We start from the raw sequence: 27,103 nt of genomic DNA on the forward strand, positions 1-27,103 counted from the left end.
TAGTAATAAATGCAGTGCCATTGATGTTTTGCTTCCAACTTTGCAAAAGAAAAGTATTCATGGATGCAGAGAGATGTTTGGAATGCAGTGATCTACTCCAGCAGTCTTCAACCTATTCAGACCCAGCTGGGAGCGATCTTTAGCCCAAACATAGATTTGGAGACCCACTTCTTAATTTTTAAGCCATTATTTCTTTAACATATGTTTATATACTGCCTTTAATGGTTAAAAACGTTCTCAAGGTGGTTTACAAGTCATAAAACAGTAGTGCTTATATAAAATACAATTAGCTAAAACAACAGCCTGTAGAAGATTTCCACACCAAAACAGTTAAAATTATAACTGCAAAATCTAATGCATCAATTAAAAGCAGACTGAAACATCTAGGTCTTTCAGGCCTGTTTTAAAAAATGTCAGGGAAGGAGTTAGGCATACCTCATGAGGAAGGGCATTCCATAGAGAGGGGGCCACCACAGAAAAAGCTCCATCTTTTGTGCTTGCCATCCTAATGGACCTTACCAACTGGCGATGAACAGGGCCTCTGTGGCTGTTCTTAGGGGTGCATAGGTTCTTACAGGTCCAGGCAATCTGAAGGTCCCAAGGCATTAAAGATAATCACCAGTATCTTAAATTGGGCCCAGAAGTGCACTGGCAATCAATGAAACTAGTACAGAATCAGTGTTATATGTCTGGTTGCCTAGCCCCAACAAGCAACTGAGCAGCTGCATTCTATACCAAATGCAGCTTCCAGACCTTTAAAGGCAGTCCCACAAAGAGTGTATTATAGTTATCTAGTCTGGATGTTTACAGGATGGTTTATATTTATATAGTGGCAGTGCTGCTGTCAGGTTGCAACCCAGAATGAGTCCCACCCAGTGCTGGCACCAGGCATGACTGAGCCCTTGGGCACCAGCCTGCCCCAGGCCCACAGCGCTCACCCGCATACCCCACCTACCTTTCCCATTGTCTTGAATGCTGCACTACTTGCACACATGCCTGCCATCAACCAAGATGGCGGCAGGGGCATCAGCCTCTTAGGGAAGCCTCTGCCACCATCTTAGTTGATGGCGGGTATGTGTGAGCAGTACACACAGCATTCAAGACAACAGGAAAGGTAGGTGGGGCAAGCGTACAGGTGTTGCAGGGCCTGGTCTGTATAGGGGGAAGCCTGGGAGCTTGCTCTCTGTGATCTGCGGCAGGGTCAGGAGTCAACGGTGCCGCAGATTGCAGAATGGGAGTGTTACCCTCCTGCCCTAAGGAGTAGACCTGGCTGCCGTCTGGTGTTGGCCCTTGTCCTGTTAAGACCAATGGTCTGTTCAGCTTTTACCCAAAGCCCTGTGCTGAACTCTTCAGCCTATAGTAACCTTTGTCATCTCTGCTCATATTGCCTTATCTCCCCACTCTGGAATATCATTTACTGCTCTACTGTTGTCCTTATTGTTTGCCTAACAGAGGGTATATGGAGTGGTACAGCCCAGACACCACAGGAACTCAGAAGCAGGCACTAAGGATGGGAAAAATCCATCAGTTTCAGTTCTCTCAGTTTCTCATTTTTTTTCAATCTTAAATTCAGTTCTCCACATTTCTGCAACAATGTGCATTTTTTTTCAAAAGCCACATGAAAATTCTCCAGCATTTTAGTGTGAATTTTTCCTAATAAACACATTTTCGTAGGCAGTTTCGATTTATGTACACATTTTTTCAAGCAATTTCCCATCACACGGTGCATTTTGGTATGTTATTTTCACTCATATATCAATTTCTATGCACACTCCCTAATACATGCAATTTTGTAAACATTGCTTGGTTGGCAAATTGCATCACAAAATTCAAATAAGTGCAAATTTTGAAGGATGGCTGTATTTCGGTTCTCAGATTGTTTCAGAAAGTGTGAATTTGATAGATTTGGCTTAAAATGCAAATGGAATCAAATTTCTCCCCCATCCCTGATAGGCACTATGTAACAGTTCAGTGTTAACAAAATTAGTCCTTGAGTTTAGCAGCCATGGGAGCAAATACAACTATCTTACAGGCAATAGAAAGGTATCTAACTGTACTCTTGTGACACTGAATTCTACTTGTCTGAATTAATAACATATTTTGTTTAATTAGCTTTCTTTGCATGGTTAAAGTAAAAAGAAATATTAGGCCTGTTTTGAATTCATCATAGAAATGAACTGGGAATCACCTTGCTTGTGCTAAAATGCTGATGGTTAATTTACTTGTGTGTGTGGAAGGAGAAATGCTAATTTGCTGAATTGAAGAATCATTGTTTGTTTAAAGCTGTGTCTGCAAAATAGATAACTATGTTGTTCTCACAGGCTTTTAGTTGCAAATGCACCTGTGCCCAGACTATGTTGCAAACTATGTTGCAGAGATACAAGGTCAATATGAACATAACAAGTGTGAAAAACAATCTCCTAATATGGTTACCAGGAGGAAATGGGCATGGATTAATGATGTAGTTATGATGTAGATATGATGAGATTGATGCATGCATAATTAGTAAAATAAAGCTTATAAAAAGGCCAACCCAGCAGAGTCTGTCAGAACTGGCTTGGCCCTTCTCCACGTGCACGTGTTAGAAATAAATATACTCTATCCTCCATCTTGTTTTGTTCGTTCTTAAGCTCTATTGGGTGAGTATTGGGAGTGGATCCAAGCTACCAGAATCCCTAAAAGGGACTGGGGCGTATTGTTTGTAACAATTTGGCGACTCCGCCGGGACTCATTTTGTTGGCATTCCTCTTTGCCTTGGACGTGGTCCCTGCAGGGGTTGGGAAGAGCGCTCCAGGCTATATTCAGCCTGCCCAAGCCTGTGGGAGCGGATTGGGGCGACGAGGTATTGCCATGATGACTCCCTTTTAAATCGAAACAAGGTTGGAGAGGATTGGAGAAGAGCAGGGGGTTTCAACGTTCCAACGTCTCTTCGAAAGGGGTAAGAGCTCATTGGGCTTAAGTGTGAAGAGAGTGGTGTGTGAAAGTGTGTGCATGAGACAGGGCTTATCCTCAGAGGTTTACCCTGAAGCGAGTGAGGACCGTGAGTAGCGCGTTTCCCTACCTCCGCGAGGAGAAGGGCCGCGAAAACCGGGAAGTGAGTGTTGTACGTTATTTGTCCGTTGTTCCGTCTTAGGCATCTCCCCTGGTAGACAGAGAGGCTACCCAGACAGAGAGGCTACCCGGGTGTCATTTGGACACGGGAGGGGAAGGGTGCATCGGAACGTTATCTGTCTGTTGTTTTGTCTCAGACATCCCCCCAGGTAGACAGAGAGGCTACCCCCCAAAGTCATACATCATCTGCAAAGGGCAGATAGGACTGGACAGGGAACATGGGGCAGGGTGCTTCAAAACAGGACAAGATGGAAAGGACAGAACAGAGGAAAGTTAAGAAAGGGTCTCGAAAGAGTCAAAAGAAAAAGGGTGATTGGAAAATGACCCCCCTTGAATGTATTTTGCAAAATTTCTCTGAGTTTAAGAAAAGTGTTGTCTCTTCTGGAGGGCCGGTCCCAAATGAAGAGCAGTTGTCAATGTTTTGTAATGAAGCATGGGTGGAGCTGGGTATTGATTGGCCACTGGGAGGAACGTTTAACATTACAAGGGCTCGGCAGTTGGAAGCCACCCTTTTTGACATGCTGCCAGATGAGTTAACATCGTGGTGGTATGCTAGGGGGTGGAGAATCATCTGCCTAGACCCACCTTCAGAGTGTGCGCTGGAAATGGCTTTGGCTCAATGCCAAATTAATAAGGGAAATAAATTGGAAATAAAACCCCCAGTTCTTCAGGCAGAAGAAGAAGAATGGCTGGTTTCGCCTACGGCCCCACCTCCGGCCATTCCTTTGCCAGCACCACCAGTATTACTAGTGCCACCACAGGGAATTCAGCCACCACAGGCGGTCCAATTGCCACCAGCCCAAATTGAGCCACCTACCCAGGCTCAGGCTGAATCGTCAGTTCAGGCTGTGCCATCAGTTCAAGTACAGCCCCCAACGTATCAACAGTCTATTGTTCAGCAGACCCAGTCCGCCAGTTTTGGAACCCCTTCCTCTGGAAGTACAGCAATGGAACAGGATTTAAGTCAATCACCTATTGCTGGAACTTCGTCTGGAACTGCAGTGACGTTCCAGGATTTAAGTCAATCCTTAAGGCGAATACGACAAGAATATGATATTTTGGATCGTTATGCTTATTCTGTGCGACAAAGCCAGAATTTAGGAGCCTCGCCCCAAATGATTGACCCACGTCTCCAGATGATTGAGGAAGTTAGGAGGGAGAACCAAGGAATGGATGGACATACCTTGCGGAGCGGGCGTACATATAGCTCCACTCCCATAAGAAGAGATGAAGGCAGAAATAGTCTTGCACCAGAAGATATTTTGGCCGATGCCTCTCACCTTATGGCACCAATGCGAGAGATGTTGGATGGCCAGAGACAAGTTGCTTATGTACATGTGCCCTTTACCACTTCTGATTTATATAACTGGAAAAATCAGACGCCAGGCCTGAGAGAAGACCAAGATAAACATTGCCAACTATGGGAGACTATTTTTGCTAGCCACCACCCTACTTGGGCTGATATTCAGACATTGATGAATACCCTTCTTAGTTCAGAAGAAAAGTCACTAGTACTTTCTCAGGCCATAGCTCTTGCATTGGAAGAGCAGAGACAAGGAGGTAATGCACCTGGTTTAGCCCCAGTACATGTTTTACCAACACAAGAACCTCGTAGATGGATTCAAACTCCAGGAATAGGAGCCCCTGAGATTACTAGATACAAAAGATTGATTCTACATGGACTTAAGCATGCTATTCCTAAGCCAATGAATGTGGCAAAGATATATGAAATCCATCAAGAGAAAGAGGAAACTCCCTCTTCTTTTCTTAATCGCCTTACCACAGCCATGCGAAGATTTACCACTCTTAATCCAGAGGCGGATGAAAATCAACGGCTTTTAATTTCCTTGTTTATTGGCCAAAGTTCTTCAGACATTCGGAAGACGTTGCAGAAGGTGGAAGGGGTGATGGGTATGAGACTGGGACAAATAATGGACATCGCGTTTAAGGTTTATGTGAATAGGGATGAATTGACTAAGAAGGAAGGAGAAAAGTTGATGAAGAAGCAATGTAGCATGCTTGAAAAGCAGTGCGACTTGATTGCGGCAGTAGTTAGTGTAAACCAAATGGATAAGCCAAGAGGGCCACGGAGGAGACTGGAGAAGGACCAGTGTGCGAGGTGTTTGAAGAAAGGCCATTGGGCAAAAGACTGTAGAAATAAGGAGGTACCTAGACCTCGCCAAAATGGACGGGAAGGCCCGAATCCACCCTATGAGCGGATGATGGCTGCCAAAGGGGAACAGGAGGAATCAGAATGAAGATGGACGGGATATGAGGGCGGCTCGCGGGAAGAACCATATGTGTCCCTTACCCTGAATAATTCGGCGATCCAAGGACTAGTAGATACAGGAGCGGCCTTCTCTATGATTCCACGAGCAATGTCCCGTCTACCCTTGACCCTCACTAAAGAAACCAAAGATGTAATGGGAATAGAAGGACACCGTTGTCGAGTCCCTTTGTCCCAACCCATCCAGGTACACCTTCCAGGAAGAGAAGATAAGCAACAATATTTTACACATCAGTTTTTGGTTTCGGATGATTGCCCTATTGCAATATTTGGAAGAGATCTTGTAGCAAAACTTCAAGCCCAAATCATATTTAAAGGAAAAACCTTGGAAGTAATGATACCAAAGCAACAAGAATGCGCTCTCCAAATGACCTTAAGGGGGGAGCTAGAAGTTAAAGAGAAGCAACAGTGGGAGCCTCCAGAGGAAATCCATCCTGATATTTGGGCCAGAAAGAATAATCCTGCTCATGCGGTCAATGCTGAACCAGTAAAGGTCAGATTGAAGCCTGGGGTAGGCCCAACTCCAGTACGTCAATTTCCTTTGAAGCTAGAAGTACGCTTGAGTTTGAAGGAACTAGTAACGGACTTTATCCATTACCAATGGTTACATCAAACTACTAGTCCTCATAATACCCCCATATTTGGAGTTCCCAAGGAAGGCCGCCCAGGACAGTATAGGATGGTGCAAGACTTGCGAACTATCAATGAAAAAGTTTTAGAAGATGTTCCAGTAGTGCCAAACCCACATACTCTGTTGGCTCATGTACCTGGCGATACTACCCGGTTTACTGTTATTGATTTAAAGGATTCATTCTTTTCAATACCTCTTCATGAAGATAGTCAAGACCTTTTTGCATTCCAATGGGAAGATCCAGTTGATCATCGACAGTGTCAGCTAACCTGGTCTGTGTTGCCTCAAGGGTTTATCAGTTCCCCATCAGAATTTACAAAGGCTTTACAAAAAGATTTAGGACCATGGTATCAAAGACAACCAAAGTCAGTGTTGCTAGTCTATGTGGATGATCTTTTGATCTGTAGCCCAGATAAGAGGAGCAATGAACAAGATGCTGTGAGTTTATTGAATCATTTGTATGCCTGTGGATATCGAGTGTCCAAGGATAAGGTACAATGGAACCAGAAGCAAGTAGCGTACCTAGGATACCAACTATCACAGGAGGGACGAATGTTATCAACTGAAAGGCGGACAGCGATTTGTGGTTTACCACCACCAACAAATGTTAGGGAGCTACGATCGTTCTTGGGTTTGGCTGGCTTTTGCCGACAGTGGATACCAAACTACAGTAGCTATGCCACTCCTTTGTATGAGTTATTGAAGAAGGAAATAGATTGGAAATGGACTAAAGAATGTCACCAAGCTTTTGAAGATATCAAACAAGCTTTGCAGAAAGCACCAGCTTTAGCCTTACCAGATGGGCTTAAACCATATAGACTTTATGTTTCAGAAAACAAGGGAACTGCGAGTGGAGTTTTGACACAGCAGTGGGGCCCTGACCATCTACCAGTGGGTTACTACTCGTCTCAACTGGATCCTGTAGCAAGGGGATGGCCAGCATGTTTGCGAATTGTGGCAGCTACAGGAATTCTTTTGAAGAAAGCTGAAAAGATCATGATGGGAGCTCCTGTAGAAGTATTAGGACCTCATGATTTGAAAAGGATCCTGGGAGAAAAGGCAGCTAAGGTCCTTAGCCCAAGTAGGCTTACCCAGTATGAACAACAGCTGCTAGGACGACAAGGCTTACATCTGAAAGCTTGTAATACTTTGAATCCAGCAACACTACTGCCCCAACCGGAAGAACTAATACATGATTGTATCCAGACATTAGAATGTTCATTGAAACCTCGGATAGATTTGACTGATCAGCCAATAGCAGGACGACATTTATATGTGGATGGAAGTTCGAAGGTAATAGATGGACAGCGGTATGCAGGCTGCGCTGTGTGTGAGGACCTGAAGCCTATAAAGAGTGTTAAATTGCCACCTACCTATTCAGCCCAGATGGCGGAATTGGCCGCAGCCATAGAGGCTCTGAAAGAATTGAATCAACAAGAAGGAAATATATACACTGATTCTAAGTATGTATTCCAAACTGCACATGCCTTCGCTATGTTGTGGAAGGAAAGAGGCTTTATCAAAAGTGATGGACACAGGATTGAGCATCAACAGATGATAAAGGAATTTTTGGAATGTGTTCAACTGCCAAAAAAGGTAGCTGTTATTCATGTGAAAGCCCATGGAAAAGAATCAGATTCAGCTAGGCGAAAGGGGAATCATCAAGCGGATGAGGCAGCAAAGGAAGCAGCATTGAGTGGACAGCCGTTGGAGAAGAATTTAATGAGCATCATGATCCCATGGAGAGAGTTGATCCCTCAATATTCTAAGAAAGAAGAAGATGCTGCAATAAAGTATGGGGCTCAGAAGTTATCCAATGGTTGGTGGCAATTACCTACTGGATTAATTTTTGTCCCAAAGGCAGTGCTTCGAGCTCTTGTACTAGAGACTCATAAACAGACTCATCTTGGAGGCAATGCTTTAGGGGATCTTTTAATTAGACAAATAGTTGCACCAGGATTGTATGAAGAAACAAAGCGGGCAGTATATGGATGTACTATTTGCGCAGCAACTAATCCTGCCCCAAAGCCACCACCAGCGATGGGAGGAAGACCATGGGCCTACTATCCTTTCCAGCGATTACAAATAGACTTTGCAGAATTACCAAGATGTGCAGGGTATAAGTACCTGCTAGTTATAATAGATCAATTGACAGGATGGATAGAGAACTTTCCCATGCGAGCAGCAACAGCAATTACAGTAGCGAAGATACTGTTGAAGGAAATTTTTCCAAGATATTCTATGCCAGAGACATTTGAGTCAGACCAAGGCCCACATTTTGTGAGTAAAATAATTTGTGCTGTAAGTGTGGCCTTGGGATTCAAGTGGAACCTCCATACCCCGTGGAGACCACAATCATCCGGTCAAGTCGAACGTGCTAACCGGACGGTTAAGACTTTATTGACCAAGCTTTGTCAAGAGACTAAATTGAATTGGATAACAACATTGCCATTGGCTTTAACTATTATGAGAAATACTCCCAGGGGAAAAACAAAACTGACTCCCTTTGAGTCACTGTTTGGCAGACCTCCCATTGAGCCTGGGCCCCAGACAGAGATTAATGGGGAATTGGGAAACAGACAATTATTAGAATATGTTACTGCCTTGCAGGGTGTCTTGTCTTCTATTCACAGGCATAATCGTGAGTTTCAGAGGTTACCCTTGGATGTGGCCATTCACCAATACCAACCAGGAGATTGGGTACGAGTTCGGAAGTGGAAGCAACAGCCTTTGCAGCCTACGTGGGGACCCCCGGAGCAGATCATTTTGATTACCGAATCGGCAGTAAAGCTCGTAGGCCATAAGCGGTGGGTCCATGCCAGTAGGATAAAGAAAGCAGAGCCTGTCATTACTGAGGAACCAGAGAAGGGAGTAGCCAAGGACTCCCCACCTGGAGAGGCGAAGGATCAGACGCCTGAAGAAAAGTGGTTATCGGAAACCATACCGGGTTTCAACTTGAAGCTCAAGTTGAAGAAACAGAAAGACTGAGATTGGAGAAAAGTTCCAATAATAGTAATCCAATTTATAGATACAGAAAACAACATCTATATAACATTGCTCGAACCTTTCTGAATTCTGTTTTTCCACCCGATATTAATCTCAGAACTGGACGCCTAAGGTGGTAAATGGGAGGGTCTCCACCAACAAAGCCACCGGAAGCATACACTGTAGATTGGAGATTTGAATCTGATCAAACTTGGGGACGTACAAGAGTAAAAGTTATTTTGCCCCATGTTCCATTGATTGCCGATATACCAAAAGATCCTAGACAGTATTATTATCATCCCATTATAGAGACAAAACTCACACACAGGCGATGAGTGTGGCGTGTAAGGGCAGGTCGCTACGTCCTTGATCAAGGCCCTTAAGTCAATGGGAGGAAGTGTTCCACCTTCCCCATTAATTGCAATAATAGCTGCAAGAAATGAAAGGAACTATCAAAGGTATCTTTGAGTTCCTGTAGTAGTAATTCAGAAACGACCACCTTTAACTGGTTCACGTCTTGATAGACAATATCAGTGGCATACAGTGGTTCGGACTTGGGTGAATCACAGAATTCCAAACAGTGGTATTAGATTTGTGTACTAGATTTGTGGCCTAAGTTGTATCTCGTGTTAAAATGGGAAGAAACTCAGCAGATATTAATTCTCTGGGCTTTAAGCCTATCCTTGGTACTATTTTGTGTTTCACTTCTTTATTTGTGGTATATATCTGCCTCCCAACTCCTTTTTCTACTCAAGAAGCGGGAATATGTAGAGGTCAAAGGAGCTCATTCCAGAAGGAAAAAAGGGAAAATGTGTTTGTTGAACTCGCTCAGGAGGTAGCCAAAGGGTTTAACCTCACAAATTGTTGGATTTGTGGAAGTCCAAAAGGATTTTTAAAATGGCCATGGATAGGATTTCCCCTTGCACCCTACTGGCTTTTAAGTAATAAAAGTGAAGTACATGTTAATCTGAGCACCTGGACAGAGCCACATGAATGGGAGTTGTACAAATCAAGTTTGGGCAAATATTGTCTCCAACAGAATATTTCAAGAGGCAAATATGTTGGAGCCAGTAAATGTAATTGGACGTTGGGATGGCGAGAGTATTGTTCTATTGGTAATTGTCCAGTTACAAACTGTACTAAATTTGTTTCTCAATGGAATAATACACACATCCAACTCGAAAATGGAACATGGTGCTCATGCATTCCTGGTGCACGTAATCGGAGTTCATGCAGGTCTAAATGTTCAGATCCTTACACAGATGTTCAATTGAGTGACTGCCAAGAAAGGAATCTAACGATTCCTACCATCTTAAAAGATCAAGGTTGGCTATGGAAACACCTTAATGGAACTGTTATTATGGGATTTCAGAATTATTGGACAGTATGGAACCAAACTAATAATGATACTAGATGTACATACAGAAATGAATCCCAATTATGGAAGTGTAATTTTGTTTTGGGACAAGGATACCGCATTGTCACAGGCCCTCTCGGTGCAAAGGATACATACTACATTCCTTATAATAAAAAGTCTCCAATTTTACACAATACTACTATGCCTGCACTGAAAGGACACTATTGGATTTGTGATCAGAAAGCTTATGCAATCCTCCCCTTAAATTGGACTGGCATTTGTTATGTTGGAATCATACAGCCAATGTATACCATAAAAGGTGGAAACTTAAATCCTTTAGTCCCAGTGTTTGATGAAGAACAGTCTGAAAGAAAGAAAAGGGCACTTGATCTTTCTTTGACAAAAGGCCAAGATAATGGTTGGAGGGACACTTGGCCTCCAGAAAGGATCATTGAACATTATGATCCTGCTTCATGGGCACAAGATGGTTCAGCGGGATACCGTGGCCCAATATATATTTTGAATCGCCTTATTAGACTTCAGGCGGTAATAGAGATAATAACCAATCAAACAGCTGAAGCTTTAACCTTGCTTGCTGATCAATCAACTCAAATGAGAGAAGCGATACTTCAAAACCGACTGGCCTTGGATTATTTGTTAGCCAAAGAAGGAGGTGTCTGCGGACTCCTTAATTTGACAGAATGTTGTGTGAAAATTGATGACAACGGCAATATAGTAAAAGACATTGCTAATAAAATCAAAAAGCTTGCTTATGTTCCAGTGCAAACTTGGAAAGGAATAAATCTTGGAGCCTGGGGAAGTTGGTTCAATTGGTTTGGAGGAATGAAGACAATGATTGTATTGGTTCTTTTGATTTTAATGGGATGTATGCTTTTACCTTGCCTAATGCCTGTAATCATGAATGGTATTCGCAGCATCATAGATAATGCAGTAACTAAAAGTAGTATGCAGATGTATGGCAGAATTATGTATCAACAAGTGATCCAGAATGAAGAAGCTATATGATATAAATATCAAAAAGCTTCTAAGGGGGGAATTGTGACACTGAATTCTACTTGTCTGAATTAATAACATATTTTGTTTAATTAGCTTTCTTTGCATGGTTAAAGTAAAAAGAAATATTAGGCCTGTTTTGAATTCATCGTAGAAATGAACTGGGAATCACCTTGCTTGTGCTAAAATGCTGGTGGTTAATTTACTTGTGTGTGTGGAAGGAGAAATGCTAATTTGCTGAATTGAAGAATCATTGTTTGTTTAAAGCTGTGTCTGCAAAATAGATAACTATGTTGTTCTCACAGGCTTTTAGTTGCAAATGCACCTGTGCCCAGACTATGTTGCAAACTATCTTGCAGAGATACAAGGTCAATATGAACATAACAAGTGTGAAAAACAATCTCCTAATATGGTTACCAGGAGGAAATGGGCATGGATTAATGATGTAGTTATGATGTAGATATGATGAGATTGATGCATGCATAATTAGTAAAATAAAGCTTATAAAAAGGCCAACCCAGCAGAGTCTGTCAGAACTGGCTTGGCCCTTCTCCACGTGCACGTGTTAGAAATAAATATACTCTATCCTCCATCTTGTTTTGTTCGTTCTTAAGCTCTATTGGGTGAGTATTGGGAGCGGATCCAAGCTACCAGAATCCCTAAAAGGGACTGGGGCGTATTGTTTGTAACACTCTGACTAAAATGTACACATCACTTTCAAGCCCCCTCAAACTCTTGCCATACCCATGCAGCAGATGGGATAAGCAGTAGTATAGCAGCAAATTCAGAAATGCAGGGTCCCTTCATGTTAGTCACAGCCACTCCCACCCCTTTTTTGCTGCTGGGTTGAGAATGAGATCCTTGTTAACACCTTCTTCCACTACCACAGATATCCCTAGGAGCCAGTAAGTATGAAAGAGGAAAGTGTTAGCTGCTGAGATGAGCCTTCTCAATGGCTGACTCACCTCCTTTCACTCTGGCTCCAATCAGCAGGAGAGGACAAGGAAGCATGTTAGGAGACTCTTCTCAGTGACTAGCACACTCCCCTTTCATGCTGATTGGCTCATAGGATGTTGGAGACATAGGGACCCTTTTGGGATCATGCTCCCAAAAAAGTAAAAGATCTAAGACCCTCTGAGACCCTGTATGTCTACACTCCTGGGGATAAGTATGCAAACAGAATTAAGGTGGACAGCCGTAACTAATTTCTTGTAATACCTCTATGGGGAAATGTGCACAGGATTACCAATTTAAGATGCTGGCTAGTACCTGTACAACAGCCTTGGTCTCATATATCTTGTTTGATTTTTAGGGTGCCAAAGGACACTTCTTTATTTTTGATATGCTAGGGGTCACACCTCAGGGAGGTACTTTCTTAGAGTCCCCTCTTTTCAAGAGGTGAGGCAGCTGGGGGCTCCAGGCAGGGCCTTCCCTGGGTTGACCCTGGTCCCATGGAATCATGCTTTAGCAGCCATCCCTAAGTGCAGGCCCAATACAGTTTGCTGTCAGAGGCAAAGCAGCCACTGGCACTCCCCCTCCAAGTAATGGTGCATAGCACCCTCTGACACAGAAAAACCCAAAAGCGTCTCTCTCCATCCCTGGCAGTAGCAACAAAATAATAATCACTTAAAGGAGCATTCCTAACCTCCTGGAGAGGACAGCTGAAGGGCCATAAGATACTGCAGAACTTTCTCTGCACAGGCAGAGAGGAAAGTCCACAGAGAGGCGTGATGACAAAAAGCTCTGCTACCATGGCTGACCTGCTGGCAGCTCTCTGCATGTTTAGGAGCCAAGAGCTGGGCATTCTGGGGGCATGTTAGCAGTAGTGTAGTGACAAATTCAGAAGTGCAGGGTTCCTTCATGTTAGTCATAGCCATGCCCCCCCTTTTTTGTTGCTGGGTTAAGAATAAGATCCTTGTTAATGCCTTCTCCCACAACAACAGATATCCCTAGGAGCCAATAAGCATGGAAAGGGAGAGTGTTAGCTACTGAGAAGAGTCTTCACTCTGATTAGCTCCAATCAGCAGGAAACAAGGAAGTATGTTAGAAGACTCTTCTCAGTGGCTACCCTTTCATGCTGATATGCTGGAGACATAGGGACCCTGCTGGGACTTAGTTCTCCAAAATGTAAGGGTCCCTGTGTCCCCAGATGACTGCATCCCTGCCTGTTGGAGGAAGCTGTGACTCTGCAGGATCCAAAGCCTCCTCATTCCTTCAACATTCCTCCAAACAGGCTAGTGGTTATAAAATACACAGGCTGGAGCTGGCGTACTTGAATTCCCTCCCATTACAGCCAGTTGGAGGGAAATTTTAAAAGAAAAAAATGGAAAAAGGGGTGGAAAAAGACACCCCTCCCTTTTCCCTTGGTGAGGATGAGCCAGCAATGCTCTGGAAGTGGAAGTGGCTGTGCTGTGGATCTTCCCTATCCTGAAAGATGGGATTGCTCTGCCCATAACTTGACAATTTACTGCTTTCCCATGACACCCAAAGTAACTGCTTTGGTGGCCCACCTGACTCTCCCTGATGGTGGGGCCAGCTCTGTGGGGGATCTTTATAGGCTAAGGGTTAGGAACCTATATCCCTCCAGATGTGGTTGGACCCCAACTCCCATCAGCCCCAGTCAGCATAGCCAGTGGTCAAGGATGATCTTTGTACACATTTTTGATTAAAGGACTGCATCACAAAATTCAGAAAAGTGTGAATTTTGAAAGAGCTCCATTTCGCTTTGGGAAGTATATATTAGGTCAGTTCATATTAAAATGCAAATTGAACTAATGTATCCCCCACCCTTAGTCTGGTCCAGATTAAGAGGCAGGTGAACAAGCAGGTTGCCATGATGAGCAGAAGAAACAGGTCCAGGTGGAGCTCTTGTCAGTGAATCCCTAGATAGAGTGTGCCCAACTATGCCAACCTTGACACTGGTCATGAGCAAAACAGAGACAGCAAAAGTCCTCTCCCAGTCTTCTTGCTGCTATTGTGGACTGATAGAAATCACAGAACTGGAAAACACCCAAACACCATCCAAACCAAACCCAGAACCAGCAATCCGTCCAAAGGCATATCTATGCAGTCCAAGTCTACCTTGAGTCACAAAAAGCAGGAAGCCAAGTGCACCACGGGATGTGTTTTCAGAGCAAATTGCTCTAGATGTGTCATGCAGGAGGAGAGGGAGCAACATCACAGTTATTGGCCAGTCAATCCTGCTTGGGATAATTCCTTCCAGACCCCAATGTAGGGATCAACTCAAGCCCCAGTATGAGTCAAATGCATCCTCAAACCTAGACTCAAAACAATAACTTAGGGTTAAGTCCACACCTTTTACTTGTCCAACAACCTGTGTAGGCAGAGGTTTTGCTGGCCCCGAACTGATTTCCCATCTGTTACTGCAAGGCTGTTGCAAAATTGCTAGGATCAATCAGAAAGCCCTGCTCCCGAGTTCTCCTCAGGCTGGCTGCCAGGAAATGGCTCAGATTCCTGTTTGCGGATGGGAATCCCATCCCTGGACTCGTTAACTCGAAGCATAGTTAAATCACAGGCCACCATCCTTTCTTTGGACAGCTGGGTTGATTGGCGTGCTCACCTCCTGCTGCCGGGGCACCCCCAGAAACCGCTGGTGTCTGGATAGCAAGATTCATTGACACAGTCACCCTGCTGCTCATTCATCATCCTACACTTTGGGTCAATGGCCTTTTGAGGTTCCCTGCCCTTAAATCAGGTTTATTTCCCTTTCCCGGTCCCTCTCCTTAGCTTAAGAAGGGCTTTGTGGTGCGGGAGGGGGGAAATGTGCAAATGTGGAGGAAGACAGGAGGGCCTGTAAATGTGAGCAGGTCAGGGCAACATATGTGGGGCACAGCCCTATGATGTCAAGGGGCCGCATCCAGTTCCCAGGTGCACCCTAAGTCTGAAGTTCAGAGATGGCTGTTCAGGACTATCCCATAAAGCAGCCACTTCCTTTCCTTTTGACAAGAGAGCGTGCTGAGGTGGACACGGAAGGAGATGTGCTGAGCCACCACAGCTGTGTCTTTTATTCATCTGTGTCTGCTTCTTTTTTTACATTATATGCATCATTGTAATCTCTCTGAACTCCTTCATATTTTAAGAGACAGGGCTTCCAGTGGTGCAGTTAAGGTAGTTTTAGACTCTTAATGGTGTTGTGAAGGGGGCATCTCTGGACTTAATAATCTGAAGGCCTCTCCCCTCTTTAGATGGCAATGTGAACTACTTCAAAATGTGATAAGCCAGCTCTGCTGCATTTAGCAGCCTTCAGGGTCATTCTGCTGAGTGGGGTCCTGGACTTCTGCCCCAGAGCCCTGTCCTGATGGCACCACAGGGCCTTGACTGTGGTTTATTGATTTGTCATATTTCTGTCCCTCCTGTTTACACAAACAAGGGGTATTTGTACAAGAGCAGTGGCCGCTAATGGCTCTTTGTCAGTGGGGCAGTGAAATCCACTCTTGGTTTTAGTCCAAACTTTCAAGGAGAAGTTCAGGCTTCGGCACCTTGACAGCTCCTTGAAAATTCGGACTAAAACCTGGAGAGGTTTCCACTGCCCCACTGACATGAAGCCACCAACCGGCACTGCATATAATAAAAGAATTTTAAAATGTAATGCATATAAAATTATTGAACATTTGATGACTTATATTTTCCTTTTCTCTCTCCCCTTCCTTTTTCTTACTCTATGAACTATTCAATATACGGTATCTTTTTTTAACCCTTGGAATTCTTCAGTATATAGCTTGTATACTTTGTACAGAGACATAATTTAAAAATGATAAAATGCTTGGCAAAGCAATCCAAAGTATAGGAAGCTGTCAGAACCTATGCCAGTGTAAGTTACCCCTATTCCAAACTCCAGTCAGGAGCTGGGCTGCTGCTGGCTGATGTGAGCCTGGCAGAGGGAAAACAACCCTTTAAAACAGAGTTTGACTTACATCACCCTTTTAACCCGTGTAACGTCCGGTGAGATGATAGGCCATATGACCAAGCTGAAAGGAGTTTGGAACAGGGGTAAGTCTCCCCTTGCCCCATCCCCACCACACCCCTGCTACTCCCGCAGAATGCACAGCCTCAGCTCAGTCAGCTTCAGCTGAGCTGGGATGGAGGACTTACACCAGCGTATCTTCAGCTGAGCCAGTACTTCAGCTGGCTGAGACGCAGGTGAGACCAGGCTCAGCCAGAGATCTGCCTGTTCCAAGCTCTGCCCATCCCAGTGGATCTTGGGTTTGGATAGCTCCCAGAATCAATCAGTTAAAACAAAATCATTTTTAAAAAGCAACAGAAAAAAACACATTTTCAGTTAAATCACACATACTGAGCAGAGTTAAAATGTTTTAATATAGCCAAAACCAGACCAAGGAAGAACACAAATGGGTGGAACTTGTCATGGAAGTATATTTCACAACTTCAGGGCCACAACCAAAAAGACGCTGCTTTATGTTAGTGCTGATCTCAGCTCCTGGAATGATGGTGTTTGGAGTAGAGCGTTGTGGACAAATTTTAAAACAGAGGGCTCAAATATGAGAAGGCATTTTCTGAAAGAGTCAGGTGCTTAGCAATTTCTAAGCCCTCCACCACTTCCCTTGGAACTAACCTTGGGGAAAGTAAAGATTTTTTCATGGCCCTTTATTGATGCTGAAATTCAAAGTTCACACTGCTCAGGTAGATTGCTCCTGTTCAGACATGTGTTGCAACCCCCCCCCAAAAAACAACCCAAAATCCCAAAACTGCCAGCTGCTGCAGTCTAATATTACAGTCTTTGATTTTTCTCAGGCACAGGACCAGTGAGAAACTGCAACAGTGCTACTTTCTGGCCCACTGGCTGGCAGCTCCCACTAAGCCTCTGAGCAAGGGGTGATATCTGGCTTTTCATCTCCATCAGAAAAACAGGCTTCATTATTTAACACTGAAGAGAAAGCATGACATTATTGGTTGTATCTGCTGCTAATCATACTCAAAGTGGACCTATTCAAATTAACAGGCACAACTACCTTAGGTCCATTAATTTCAGTGGATCTACTCTCAGTAGGAATTGAATTATCTGCCATTTTCACTTATCTCAGTTTCTCATTCTTCAAATATTCAATTTGGTTCACCACATTTCTGAAGCAATTTGCAATTTTAAAAAATCCTCATGAAAATTCTTCACATTTTACTGCGAGTTTCTTCCAATAAACACATTTTTGTATGGAGTTTTGAATAATGTACCCCTTTTTGCAAGCCATTTTCACCATATAAATGCATTTTTTTATGTTATATTTGGCTTTAAATGCAAACGGAATCGAATTTCTCCCCATCCCTAACTCTGGGTGGAACTTAGTTGGATACAAGCCTATGCAATGTTATTTTATTAACTGTCAATGTATCACATATCCCAGGCCGCTGTCTTAGGCAGGCTCCCTGTCAGACACCTACCCTGAGTCCCCCTTTTCAAAAAGCTCTGGGCAGCTGGGTACTGCCATTTTCATTTTCTACAGTACCCCAATGCATTATTGGGGGGGGGGGGAAATGGCTTCCAACCACCCAGCAGTCATTTAAGAGCAATGCTCAAGCCCATCAAGGTAGGAGGAAGCTCCACTAGAGGGCACCTTGGTAAGCAGCCCCCCCCCCGCTCTTTGGGAAGAAAGCACTGATCAGAGAGCACCTCACATGCCACCACAGTCTCAACATAATGCACCCCCCATGCTGAGAGATGAGGTGCTCTATCCTGTACCACTTGCCTCCTCTGAATGTCCTTCAAAGGCAGCCCTCACAAAGCACTTTACACAAGTCAAGGAGTTAGAAAGGTGTGAATGATTCTAGCCAGATCCAGCTTGGTAGGAAAGGAATTTTAAGCTCGAAGGAACAAGGAACAGCCTCCTGACTATTAAGGAAGGAAGGAAGGAAGGGAGGGAGGGAGGGAGGGAGGGCAGGCCAGTTGGTTTGTATTTTCATTGTCCCCCTCTGGAGTCTCACGTCGGGGTTTGGAAAGCATCCTCCACCATGGTATATGAGCCCTTACAATTTTCTCCCAAGCAATTAAGTGTTTGTACTAAAGTTTATCATATTACCTCCTTATTACAATCCTATGACATTTCTGATGATGGAACAGAGGGCCTTAATATCCCTCATCTGATGGCTGAGTGCTTTCCCAGCTATTTTCAAATTAACTGAAACTCTAAATATTTAATTATCTTGCTGACTTCCAACAAAAAACAAAACCCAGCAACCTCAACTAAAGAGGTGCCACTGAGTTTGCAGACAACACTTCCAGCCCCATGAGACAACCACCTATTGACAATGGGTGGCTGTCGCTGGTGGAGTTTATTATTTATTTACTTCTATCCTACCTTTCCTCCAAGCCCCTCAAGGTGGCATACATGCTTCTCTCCCCCACCCCATTTTATCCTCACAACAACCCTGTGAGGTAGGTTAGGCGAACAGACAGCGACTGACCCTTGGTCACCCAATGAGCTCCATGGCTGAGTGAGGATCTGAACCCTGGCTTTCCAGGTCCTAGTCCAACCCTCTAACCAGCACACCATATGGGCTCAGTTAGGTTGCAATCCCTTGCTCTCAGGTTTGCTGTGGATCAGGATCTTTCTCTTCCCATTTCTTAGCCATCCAGACCTTGGGCCTATTACTTTTGTACAACTGAACTGAGGGTCTTGCCTTGCAGTGTCTCCATGGAAAAACCTTCCATCTCAGAGCTGGTCACCTTGGCAATTTGATTCATCTTTTGGTTATCTGTTTTTAAGGTTTTATCCCACAGGTGAGGAATTTCAGACCCTGGGGGCCAAATGTGGCCCTCTGGACTTCTCTGACTGGACCTTGGCCTCTCTATCTCTGCCACAATCTATCCCTGGGTCACACCCCTCACTGGCTCTGCTCTGCTCTCTCCCTGAGTGCCTAACTGTGACAATGGCTCTTTTTTTGCCTGGATGGAGAGGTGTGTATGCACCATTTTGGGGATGTAAATGGTATCTAAATTAATACATGATAATAATGTTGAGAAATCTCTAAGTTTCGCATGGCTGGAACATAACTTACTGTACACCAGCAAGAGTCACAGCCATTGTTCTGTGCATTTTTGCCTCTGACCCCTCCCCCCAGCATGTGGCCCCAGAAGATTGTCCATGAGGAAATGTGGCCCTTTAGCTGAAAAAGATTCCTCCACCCTGTTTTATCCCATGCATTGTGACACAGCTTTGTCAGGGCCCCATTCTCAGACCACAGGCACAAGAGAAGCAAACTGGAGATGCTCCTGAGTCTGGCTCTCTGGGGGTCCCACATGGCACAGCCACTGGCAAGAACCTTGGCCACCTCTGGTTGCTTTCACTCAGGGATGCTGGAAGCCTGTGGCCCTCCAGAAGTTGCTGGACTACAACTCTCATCAAACCTGACCAGGGGTGGGGAATCTGTGGCCCCAGGCTGGCCACCTGCCTGGGGGTGATGGGAGTTGGAGTCCAACAGCAGCTGGAAGGCCGCAGGTTCCTCCCCCCCCTCCGCTTTATATGTTAAGGGAATGGGAGAGGCACTGAAAGACTGAGAGAAGACAGCTCAGTGATGATGAGAAGAAAAAATGAGGAAAAGGTATGGCCAGCCGGTTCCCCCATTAGCTGACTTGCCTTTGGGAGGCTGACTTTGGTGCCAGTGCACGTAAAAATAAGTGGCCAGAAAGATCTTCATCCTCCTCAGGTTTCTTCAAGCCTCCATCCCCACTTAATGGCAGAGCGAGTATAAATGCAGTAAAGGCCAATGAAGAGACCGCACAAAAAATGATACTTTCTATGAAAAATGGTTTATCTTTATTAGATTTGTTGCAACCAAAGAACATGATTGGTGCCTCCCCACCCCTTCAGTGCATTCCTCCTTGTGAAGGGGATAGATCTCTAATACCTTACTGATCAATAATTTCTATCGCTTGGTTTTTAATATCCCCAATCCCTTGTTTCAACTACTTACTCCTTTTTCCATATTGCGTATTGTAATTCAAATGGGTGGAAATTTTATTTTGACCCCTATTGTGTGATGTAACGCATATGGATGAAATTTCTTTGTCATTCTCACATGCCCTGCATTGCTTATTTACTTTTTTATTCTTTCTCCTCCTCCCCCTTTTGCTTATGGAAGTGGCATCAGGATGAATGCTACATCATAAGTTCCCTTCTGGCTCTCTGAGGATTGATGTTGACTCCACCCACAAGCAAGAGGGGGAATCTGCATGTGCAGCATCCCCATCAGCTCAAACATTGCCCATACCCACCCATACTCATCATACTGGTGGACATATGCAGCGTGGTCCTATCTGTCTTTACCTGGAAGTAAGTCTCACTGGATTCAACGGGGCTTCTTCCAAAATAAGTGCACCTAATCCCCAAGAAGACAGAAAGCACTTTATCAAGCAATACACCCCAAAATGTCAACACTTTCTCTGCATGATGCACAAACATACCAGTGTCCCTGTCCTCTTTCAGGCAACGCAGAATGAGTGTTACAGCAGGGTTTATGAGTTGTTCTAGGTCTGGGCAACCTGATAGCAACAGTCCAGGCAAAGGGAAAAGTGGGGTCCAAAGCAGGGATGGGTGAGGAATTTGATTCAGTTCACATTTCAAGCCAAATCTATCAATTTGGCACTTTCCGAAACAGTAAGAGCTCAGAAACACATCCATCCTTTGAAATTTGCACTTATTCGGATTTTGCAATGCAGTTCGCCAACCAAACACTATTTACAAAACTGCATGTGTTAGGAGAAAGTGCATAGGAATGAATATAGGAGTGAAAATAACATACAAAAATGCATTATATGACAAGAAATTGCTTGCAGAAATGCATACATTAATCAAAACTGCCTACAAAAACATTGTTTATTAGGAGAAATTCGCACTAAAATGCTGAAAAATTTTCATAAGGATTTTTTTTTAATCACACATTTATTTTGCTGCAGTAATGTGAACTGAATTTAAGAATGGAAAAATGAGAAAGTGAGAGAACCGAAACTGACAGATCTTTCCATCCCTAGTCCAAAGACAATCCACAACCTCCTCACACAACGGGGTTCAGCAGAAGAAGGGCAAGGAGTCCTTTAGCAAGGCAGACATGTTCCAGCAGCTCTCTCACCCTGATGTTGAGGCTTTTAAGCAGGAGCTGCCAGAACCCCGACCAGGGCTCAACTGTAGCTCCTTAGAGTCTTCTGGAAGAAGTCTGCCTCATGAGGAGGGCCCTACTCATGAAGAGTCCTTTTCTGTCAATGGGTGTTTCTCTTGAGCGTGAGGGTCCTGGCCTATCTCTTGAGGCACTGTCACTCCCAGGGACTTGGGGGTAGTTCTGTTTCTCATTCAGAGATGGAGTTCTCCATCTGCTGGGTGAGAACCCTGGCAGTCTTCCCTGCCAGTGTTAGCATAGGCTGCTCCTGGGTGCTCTTGGTTTCTGGGGGCTCCAGGTCCTCCTCTGAGGAGGAATCGTCCAGGGTGTGCATGACAGTCCCTTTCCCTCTGGGCCACACCTTCACCCTCCACCAGCCTGAAAGTATCTCCCAAGCCCTCTCTGGGTTAAAAGCAACATCCCAAAAGTCTCATTCCCCCATACAATAGACAATATCCGAGGTCATCGCCCATTACACTTTCAGGTTCCCTCCTTCATTCAAGTACCAGCCACAGGTGACCTTGGTTACAATTTAGCAGAGGCTTTCCAGTTGTTTAAGGCCTCAGAAGAGATCTGGCCTTTTCACATTTTTCCCACCTGCTCCAGTCAGCCATTTGCTGGCGCATGCACCTCCCAACATTTCACCAATGCAAACAGGGAAACTCTTGTGTGATCCCCCTGTTCTCTGTGTATGGGCCTGCCCTCTACCCCTCTACTATTACAAAGGCACATCTCTTTCTGCCATATGCTGTTTTCATTTTTCTGCAGTAGCTTTCCCTGCCCTGGCTTCTGAAACAGAGGGTGTTAAGAAACCGTGATAGTCTAGTTTTGCTAGCTGGCATCACAAGCTGCTGTTATGGACAGAGTCAAGGGGGAAGCACACCCTTATTGGTAAGGCTCCACGTGATTGCTGATTAGTTAGCCACTCCCATTGACATCAGCAGCCCATACACAGCCTGGAGGCTGCTAGCCAGCCAGCAACTGTGTGCTTACAAAATGCTTATTGAGCTACCTGCTGCCTCCACCGTTGCGTGCAGATGGTTTTGGTAAGGACAAGCATTATCCCTTCTACTGCAGATTGCTCTGAAGCAATCCTCACCAGCCATGGAACTATTTTTCAGGCTGTTGCTGTTAATAAACAAACAAAGAAGGAAGCTGTTATCTTTTAAAAAGTAAAGAATGCTAAACAGAATGCATAATATATCTGGCTGCAACTTCAACTGGACTCAGCAATATTGACTATCTGGACAGGTCAGGGATAAGGAACCTGTAGCCCTCCCAGGTAGGTGTATAGAGCAGGGGGAGCTAATGTGGTGCCTCTGGATGTTATTGGACTACATCACCCATGATCATTGGCCATGCTGGCTGGGGCTGATAGGAGTTGCAGTCCATCAACTTCTGAAAGACACCACATTGGCTGCTCTTGGTGTATAGGGTTATAAGTAACCTCTGCTGAACAATCTCAAAGAGGAATCTCGAAGATACTGAGGAGGAGTAAGGATCATACGTGATGTTCAGTAGATGACAAGTTTGAATAGATAATAACCCCCTTTCTTAATCCCTGTGGAATGAGGGATTGATAGGGGAAGTGGATATGACCGACAGGTATGGCCATGTGGACTTGGACACAGCTCTAATTTATTACGACACATGAGACATGACAGGTCTGACATGTCCACACACACAGATGGGCCATTGGCAGTTTTCAGCAACCCAGGAAAGTGGAAGTAAAATGAGAGACCTGGGAGAAATATCTAACCTATTTCTGGTAGACAGAACCAGGAGGAAGGGGGGAAAATCTACCCTCTGTGTGTAGGGTGAGTGTTTGAAACATGATGGGTAGATAATGCTAAGTAATGGGGACTCTAGACCAAGGTAATTGGATTTTTAAGGAGACAATATTTTTTTTCAGAGGGCTTTCTTGTATTCCCTAGGTTTTACTGAGGGGTGGACGGGAGAAATCTTACTTTGGAATAGGGTTGCATTAACATTTGCATTGGTTACCTGGATGCAAACGTACTGCAGAACCCTGCTCTTAAAATTGGGGAAGATCCTGTGCATAAAAATTAAAAAACCAACCAGTGAAAACAGCCTCTCCAAAGGATGGAAAGAATACTAGGATGAAGATTATTGCTTTTGTGTCACCACCACTACCCAGTCTCACTGCTACTTTCTAGAGAAATGACCTTGAAATGGAATTGCATGCTCATAAAATCAGGGGCCAATCCTTTGCTCAAAAAGCCCTCAAACAGTGCAAACAGCCTCTCGAAAGGAAGGAAAGAAGATTATTAGCAAGATTATCATTCCTCCTGTGCCCTCCAGCCCTCCCAGCCACTTTCTGGAGAAATTACCTTGAAACCGAATTACTCCCATGCAAGGTGGAATTGATTTTATTTTGTGCATGCTAGACATTGTTGCCATTTTCATGGAAATCTGATGATTTGTAACCTTAGCTCCTTCTTCCTTTTCCTCCATCAGACGGGTGCTCTCCTCGTCCTTCCTCCTGTCCATCTGTCCAGGCGCATTTCCCCTCCTCTGCCACCCTTTCCCCTTCATCAGCTTGGCACCACTAACTCTCTAATCAATATGAATAGATTAATTCCCCATTGGAACACAAATGCCCCTAAGCTAAACACCTTGTTCTTTCCCATCAGCCCCAGCTCTGGCCTTTGAAAGAGTGCTGTCTCCAACACGCTACATGCGGCAGATTCGGTTACAAGAGCCCTCCAGGCTGTGTTTCTTGGCACCGATGAAGAATTTGGTCCCCTAAAGACACCAAGAAGGGGAGAAAAAGGGAAATGGAGCAAAAGAGAAAAACAGCCTGAGCTGCCACTCAGAAACACTGTCCCCATGGCAACCACCCCATTCGACCTCAGGAGCATCCTCTCCTTCCAGCCCCCGCTGCCCTTTATTTTCTCTGGCTGTGCATTAAACTGCACTGAAAGGATGGCTCATCATCAGTTCCAGCACTCTCAGGCTGAAGGAGTAGGCCTTGCATGGGAGGAGGCTCTCCAAGAAACTTCAAGTGCAAGGTGGAGTGTGACAAAGGGCTAGCTTTACCTTGCAAGTTCCTGTCCACAGCAGCTCTATCCTAGGTGGGGGTGTCAGTCAGATGGGGTTCCAGCCTAAGCAGGGGGTTCAAGGAAAGTCTTGCGGTCCTAGCCAGGTAAGCAAAGGAAGGCAAAGTTAGTTTCCAACAAGGCAAGGCATGGCAAAGCAAAGTTCTGTTTCCAGCAATGCAGGGGCAAAAGTTCAAATTCTAGGTAGCACCTTGGATAGCTCCCTATGAAGCTCAGACTGGAGATTCATCCAAGCAACCTCAAATGTTACTTCAGCAACAGAAAAAAAACTAAGGCCTAAATAGGACTTCAGCTTAGTCTGATTGGTTAGCTCCATCTCCATCTGGAGCAGTTAAAGGGATCTTGCCTGCTTCAGCAGCCATTGGCTCTGACAGCATGGGAGAAACCACGGTTCTACAGGGGCTTCTGGGGTTGAGTCCTTCAATTTAGAGGACAGTAGCAGGACCTCCTCAGGCCAGGAAGGTGATAGCGAGACATGGTCAGCATTGGGGGCAATTTCCTTTCCTGATCTCTTCCTCCAAGTTACCTGGAGGAGTCTGACCCCAGGGTCATGACAAACAATGTGCACAGGAATCTTAACAAGAGATGTAGATCTGAAAGAATGGATAAGAAAGTAAGGAGAGATTGGCTGGGTGAGACCAAGGGCCCATCTGGACCACCATTCTGTTTCCAATGGTGAGATCAGCCAGATGCATCTTGGAAGGCTACAAGCAGGACAGAAAGGTAACATGCATTGTGGGCCTCCCAATAAGAGAAAGGCTGAAATACACTGCAATTGAACATGGAGGTTCTGTTTAGCTCCCCTGGCTCATTGGAGATGTTGGAGGAGAAAGAAAGGAAAGATGCCAGTGCAAGAAGCTCACACTGTGGTTCCTGATGCTGCATTGTTTCCAAGAATCATTGCTGGGAGTCAAGTTACTCATTCATAGATTATTTATTTATAACACTTTTTGCATCTTCTTCATTCAGAGTGGGGTACAAACAATTAAGACAAAAGCAATTCCGATAGTATTAAAAGAGTGAGTGAAATATAAGAAGTCCTCAAAGTTACAGTCCATAAAAACATTTGGAGTCATCCACAGCCTCCTTAATCGCAGGAGCATATTAGCACTGATATCCAACAGGTAAGCAGGTAAAGGCAAACAGGTAAGTCTTTACCTAGCACCGTAACAACAAAAGTGTTGGCAACAGTCACACTTCCAGGGGAGGACATTCCATAATCAGGGTGCAACTACTGAGAAGGCCCTATCCCGTGTTACCACATAATGTACCTTCCTCAGGGGTGGGACAATGAGAAGAGCCTCCCATGGAACTTTAAGGACACAGGCAAGCTGATGTGAGGAGAAGCATGGATTATGATATGACCTACTGCTGTGTACTGAAACACAGGTGGAAAAAGGCATTTCTAGATCATTTCAGTTATACTGGCCAGTAGTCTAATGGATCTAGGTCCAGAGTTCCCACAAAGAAAGAAGCACACACACAAAATGATGTGCAGCTTTAGGAGCTTTCTTTGATTCTTTGTAAGCATCACTGGTAGCAGGAAGTGAATCAAAGCAGCAGTTTAAAATTACTCTTTTTTCCCTCTTCATGTGCCTGCCCAAGCTTGTTTTCTGTGATTACTCCACATTTGTGTTGTTGCTTGGTTTTTACCCTGCTGGCTTATTAATGGAGATCATTAGTTTTCACTTTGTTGAGGCACTGGGGAAAACATCACTTGTGCCTCTTGCTCATTGGAGAAGATTAATGGAGGGCATTATTCAAACACTGCGGTCCTGGCCTCAGGCAGACATACTGTGACTGTAACTGAACATTGGCCTAAAACAGCCATCCTCAGTCTGGTGCCCTCCAGATATTTTGGGCAACTTCCATCAGCTCCAGCAAGCATGTCCAATAGTCAAGGATGGGATGGGAGTTGTAGTCCACAACATCTGGAGGGTACCAGGTTGGGAACAGCTGGCTTAAAGTGTATGTGGCCAGGGTTAACAGTGTGCTACTAGTTCTCTCTTGGTGAAAATGCTGATTTCTGGCTTCTTTTCTCTGTGCTAGCACATCAGCTATTATGATGTGAAGACTTGGTTGATGAACTAAGAGCTTGTTCAGATAGTAGTATTTTCCCCTACTGCAGGCCTCCCTGTTTGGCCTGTGAGGCCATTTTGGCCAAGTCATGGCCACCTGGCCTATACCTGATGTTCTATTTGCTACCATGTGGAGGGGCAGGTAAAGTCTTGGCTCTGCCAATAGGGGTTAGCAGGCACAGCCAATCAGCTGGCTGGAGTCACATGAAAAGCTCTGTGCAAGGGGCTTTGCAAGACCCAACAATCTGCTGACTGCCAGGCCTTACGGAGCCCATTGTAAAGCACTTTGCAAGGGCTTTCCAAAACCCAACAGTCAGCTGATTTGGGGGGGGGTGTCTTGAGGAGCATTTTTTAAAGTGCTTTGAGAGTTGTGCGTTTGCTGGCACGGTTTAGCTTGCTAAATTCCAGTTTACGGGGGGGGGGAGGAAGAGAAATCCC

General features: G+C 44.7%; 1 protein-coding gene and 1 long non-coding RNA gene across 8 annotated transcripts in view; one reads left to right on the forward strand and one right to left on the reverse strand.

Annotated features, from left to right (window-relative positions):
• LOC133366814 (syncytin-2-like) overlaps nucleotides 1-11,975 on the forward strand; it is a 37,085-nt gene extending 25,110 nt beyond the window's left edge. For 4 of the 7 annotated variants that reach the window (XM_061590321.1, XM_061590320.1, XM_061590322.1 and 1 more), the window contains 2 exons: nucleotides 2,774-2,938; nucleotides 8,640-11,975. In XM_061590321.1, the coding sequence (XP_061446305.1) occupies nucleotides 9,649-11,397 (1,749 nt within the window). In that variant the 5' untranslated portion in view covers nucleotides 2,774-2,938; nucleotides 8,640-9,648 and the 3' untranslated portion in view covers nucleotides 11,398-11,975. The remainder of the gene's footprint in view (nucleotides 1-2,773; nucleotides 2,939-8,639) is intronic. The other 3 variants (XM_061590326.1, XM_061590324.1, XM_061590325.1) reach the window with 1 other exon arrangement.
• An 11,906-nt stretch (nucleotides 11,976-23,881) lies between these two features.
• On the reverse strand, nucleotides 23,882-24,831 carry LOC133365893 (uncharacterized). The gene is made up of 3 exons (XR_009758327.1): nucleotides 24,778-24,831; nucleotides 24,568-24,665; nucleotides 23,882-24,273 (listed from the first exon to the last, which is right to left on the reverse strand). It is a non-coding gene; the product is annotated as an uncharacterized LOC133365893 (long non-coding RNA).
• Between the last annotated feature and the right edge of the window lie 2,272 nt (nucleotides 24,832-27,103).

The sequence above is a fragment of the Rhineura floridana genome, chromosome 11, assembly GCF_030035675.1.
Source record: "Rhineura floridana isolate rRhiFlo1 chromosome 11, rRhiFlo1.hap2, whole genome shotgun sequence".
NCBI classification, from domain to species: Eukaryota; Metazoa; Chordata; class Lepidosauria; order Squamata; family Rhineuridae; genus Rhineura; species Rhineura floridana.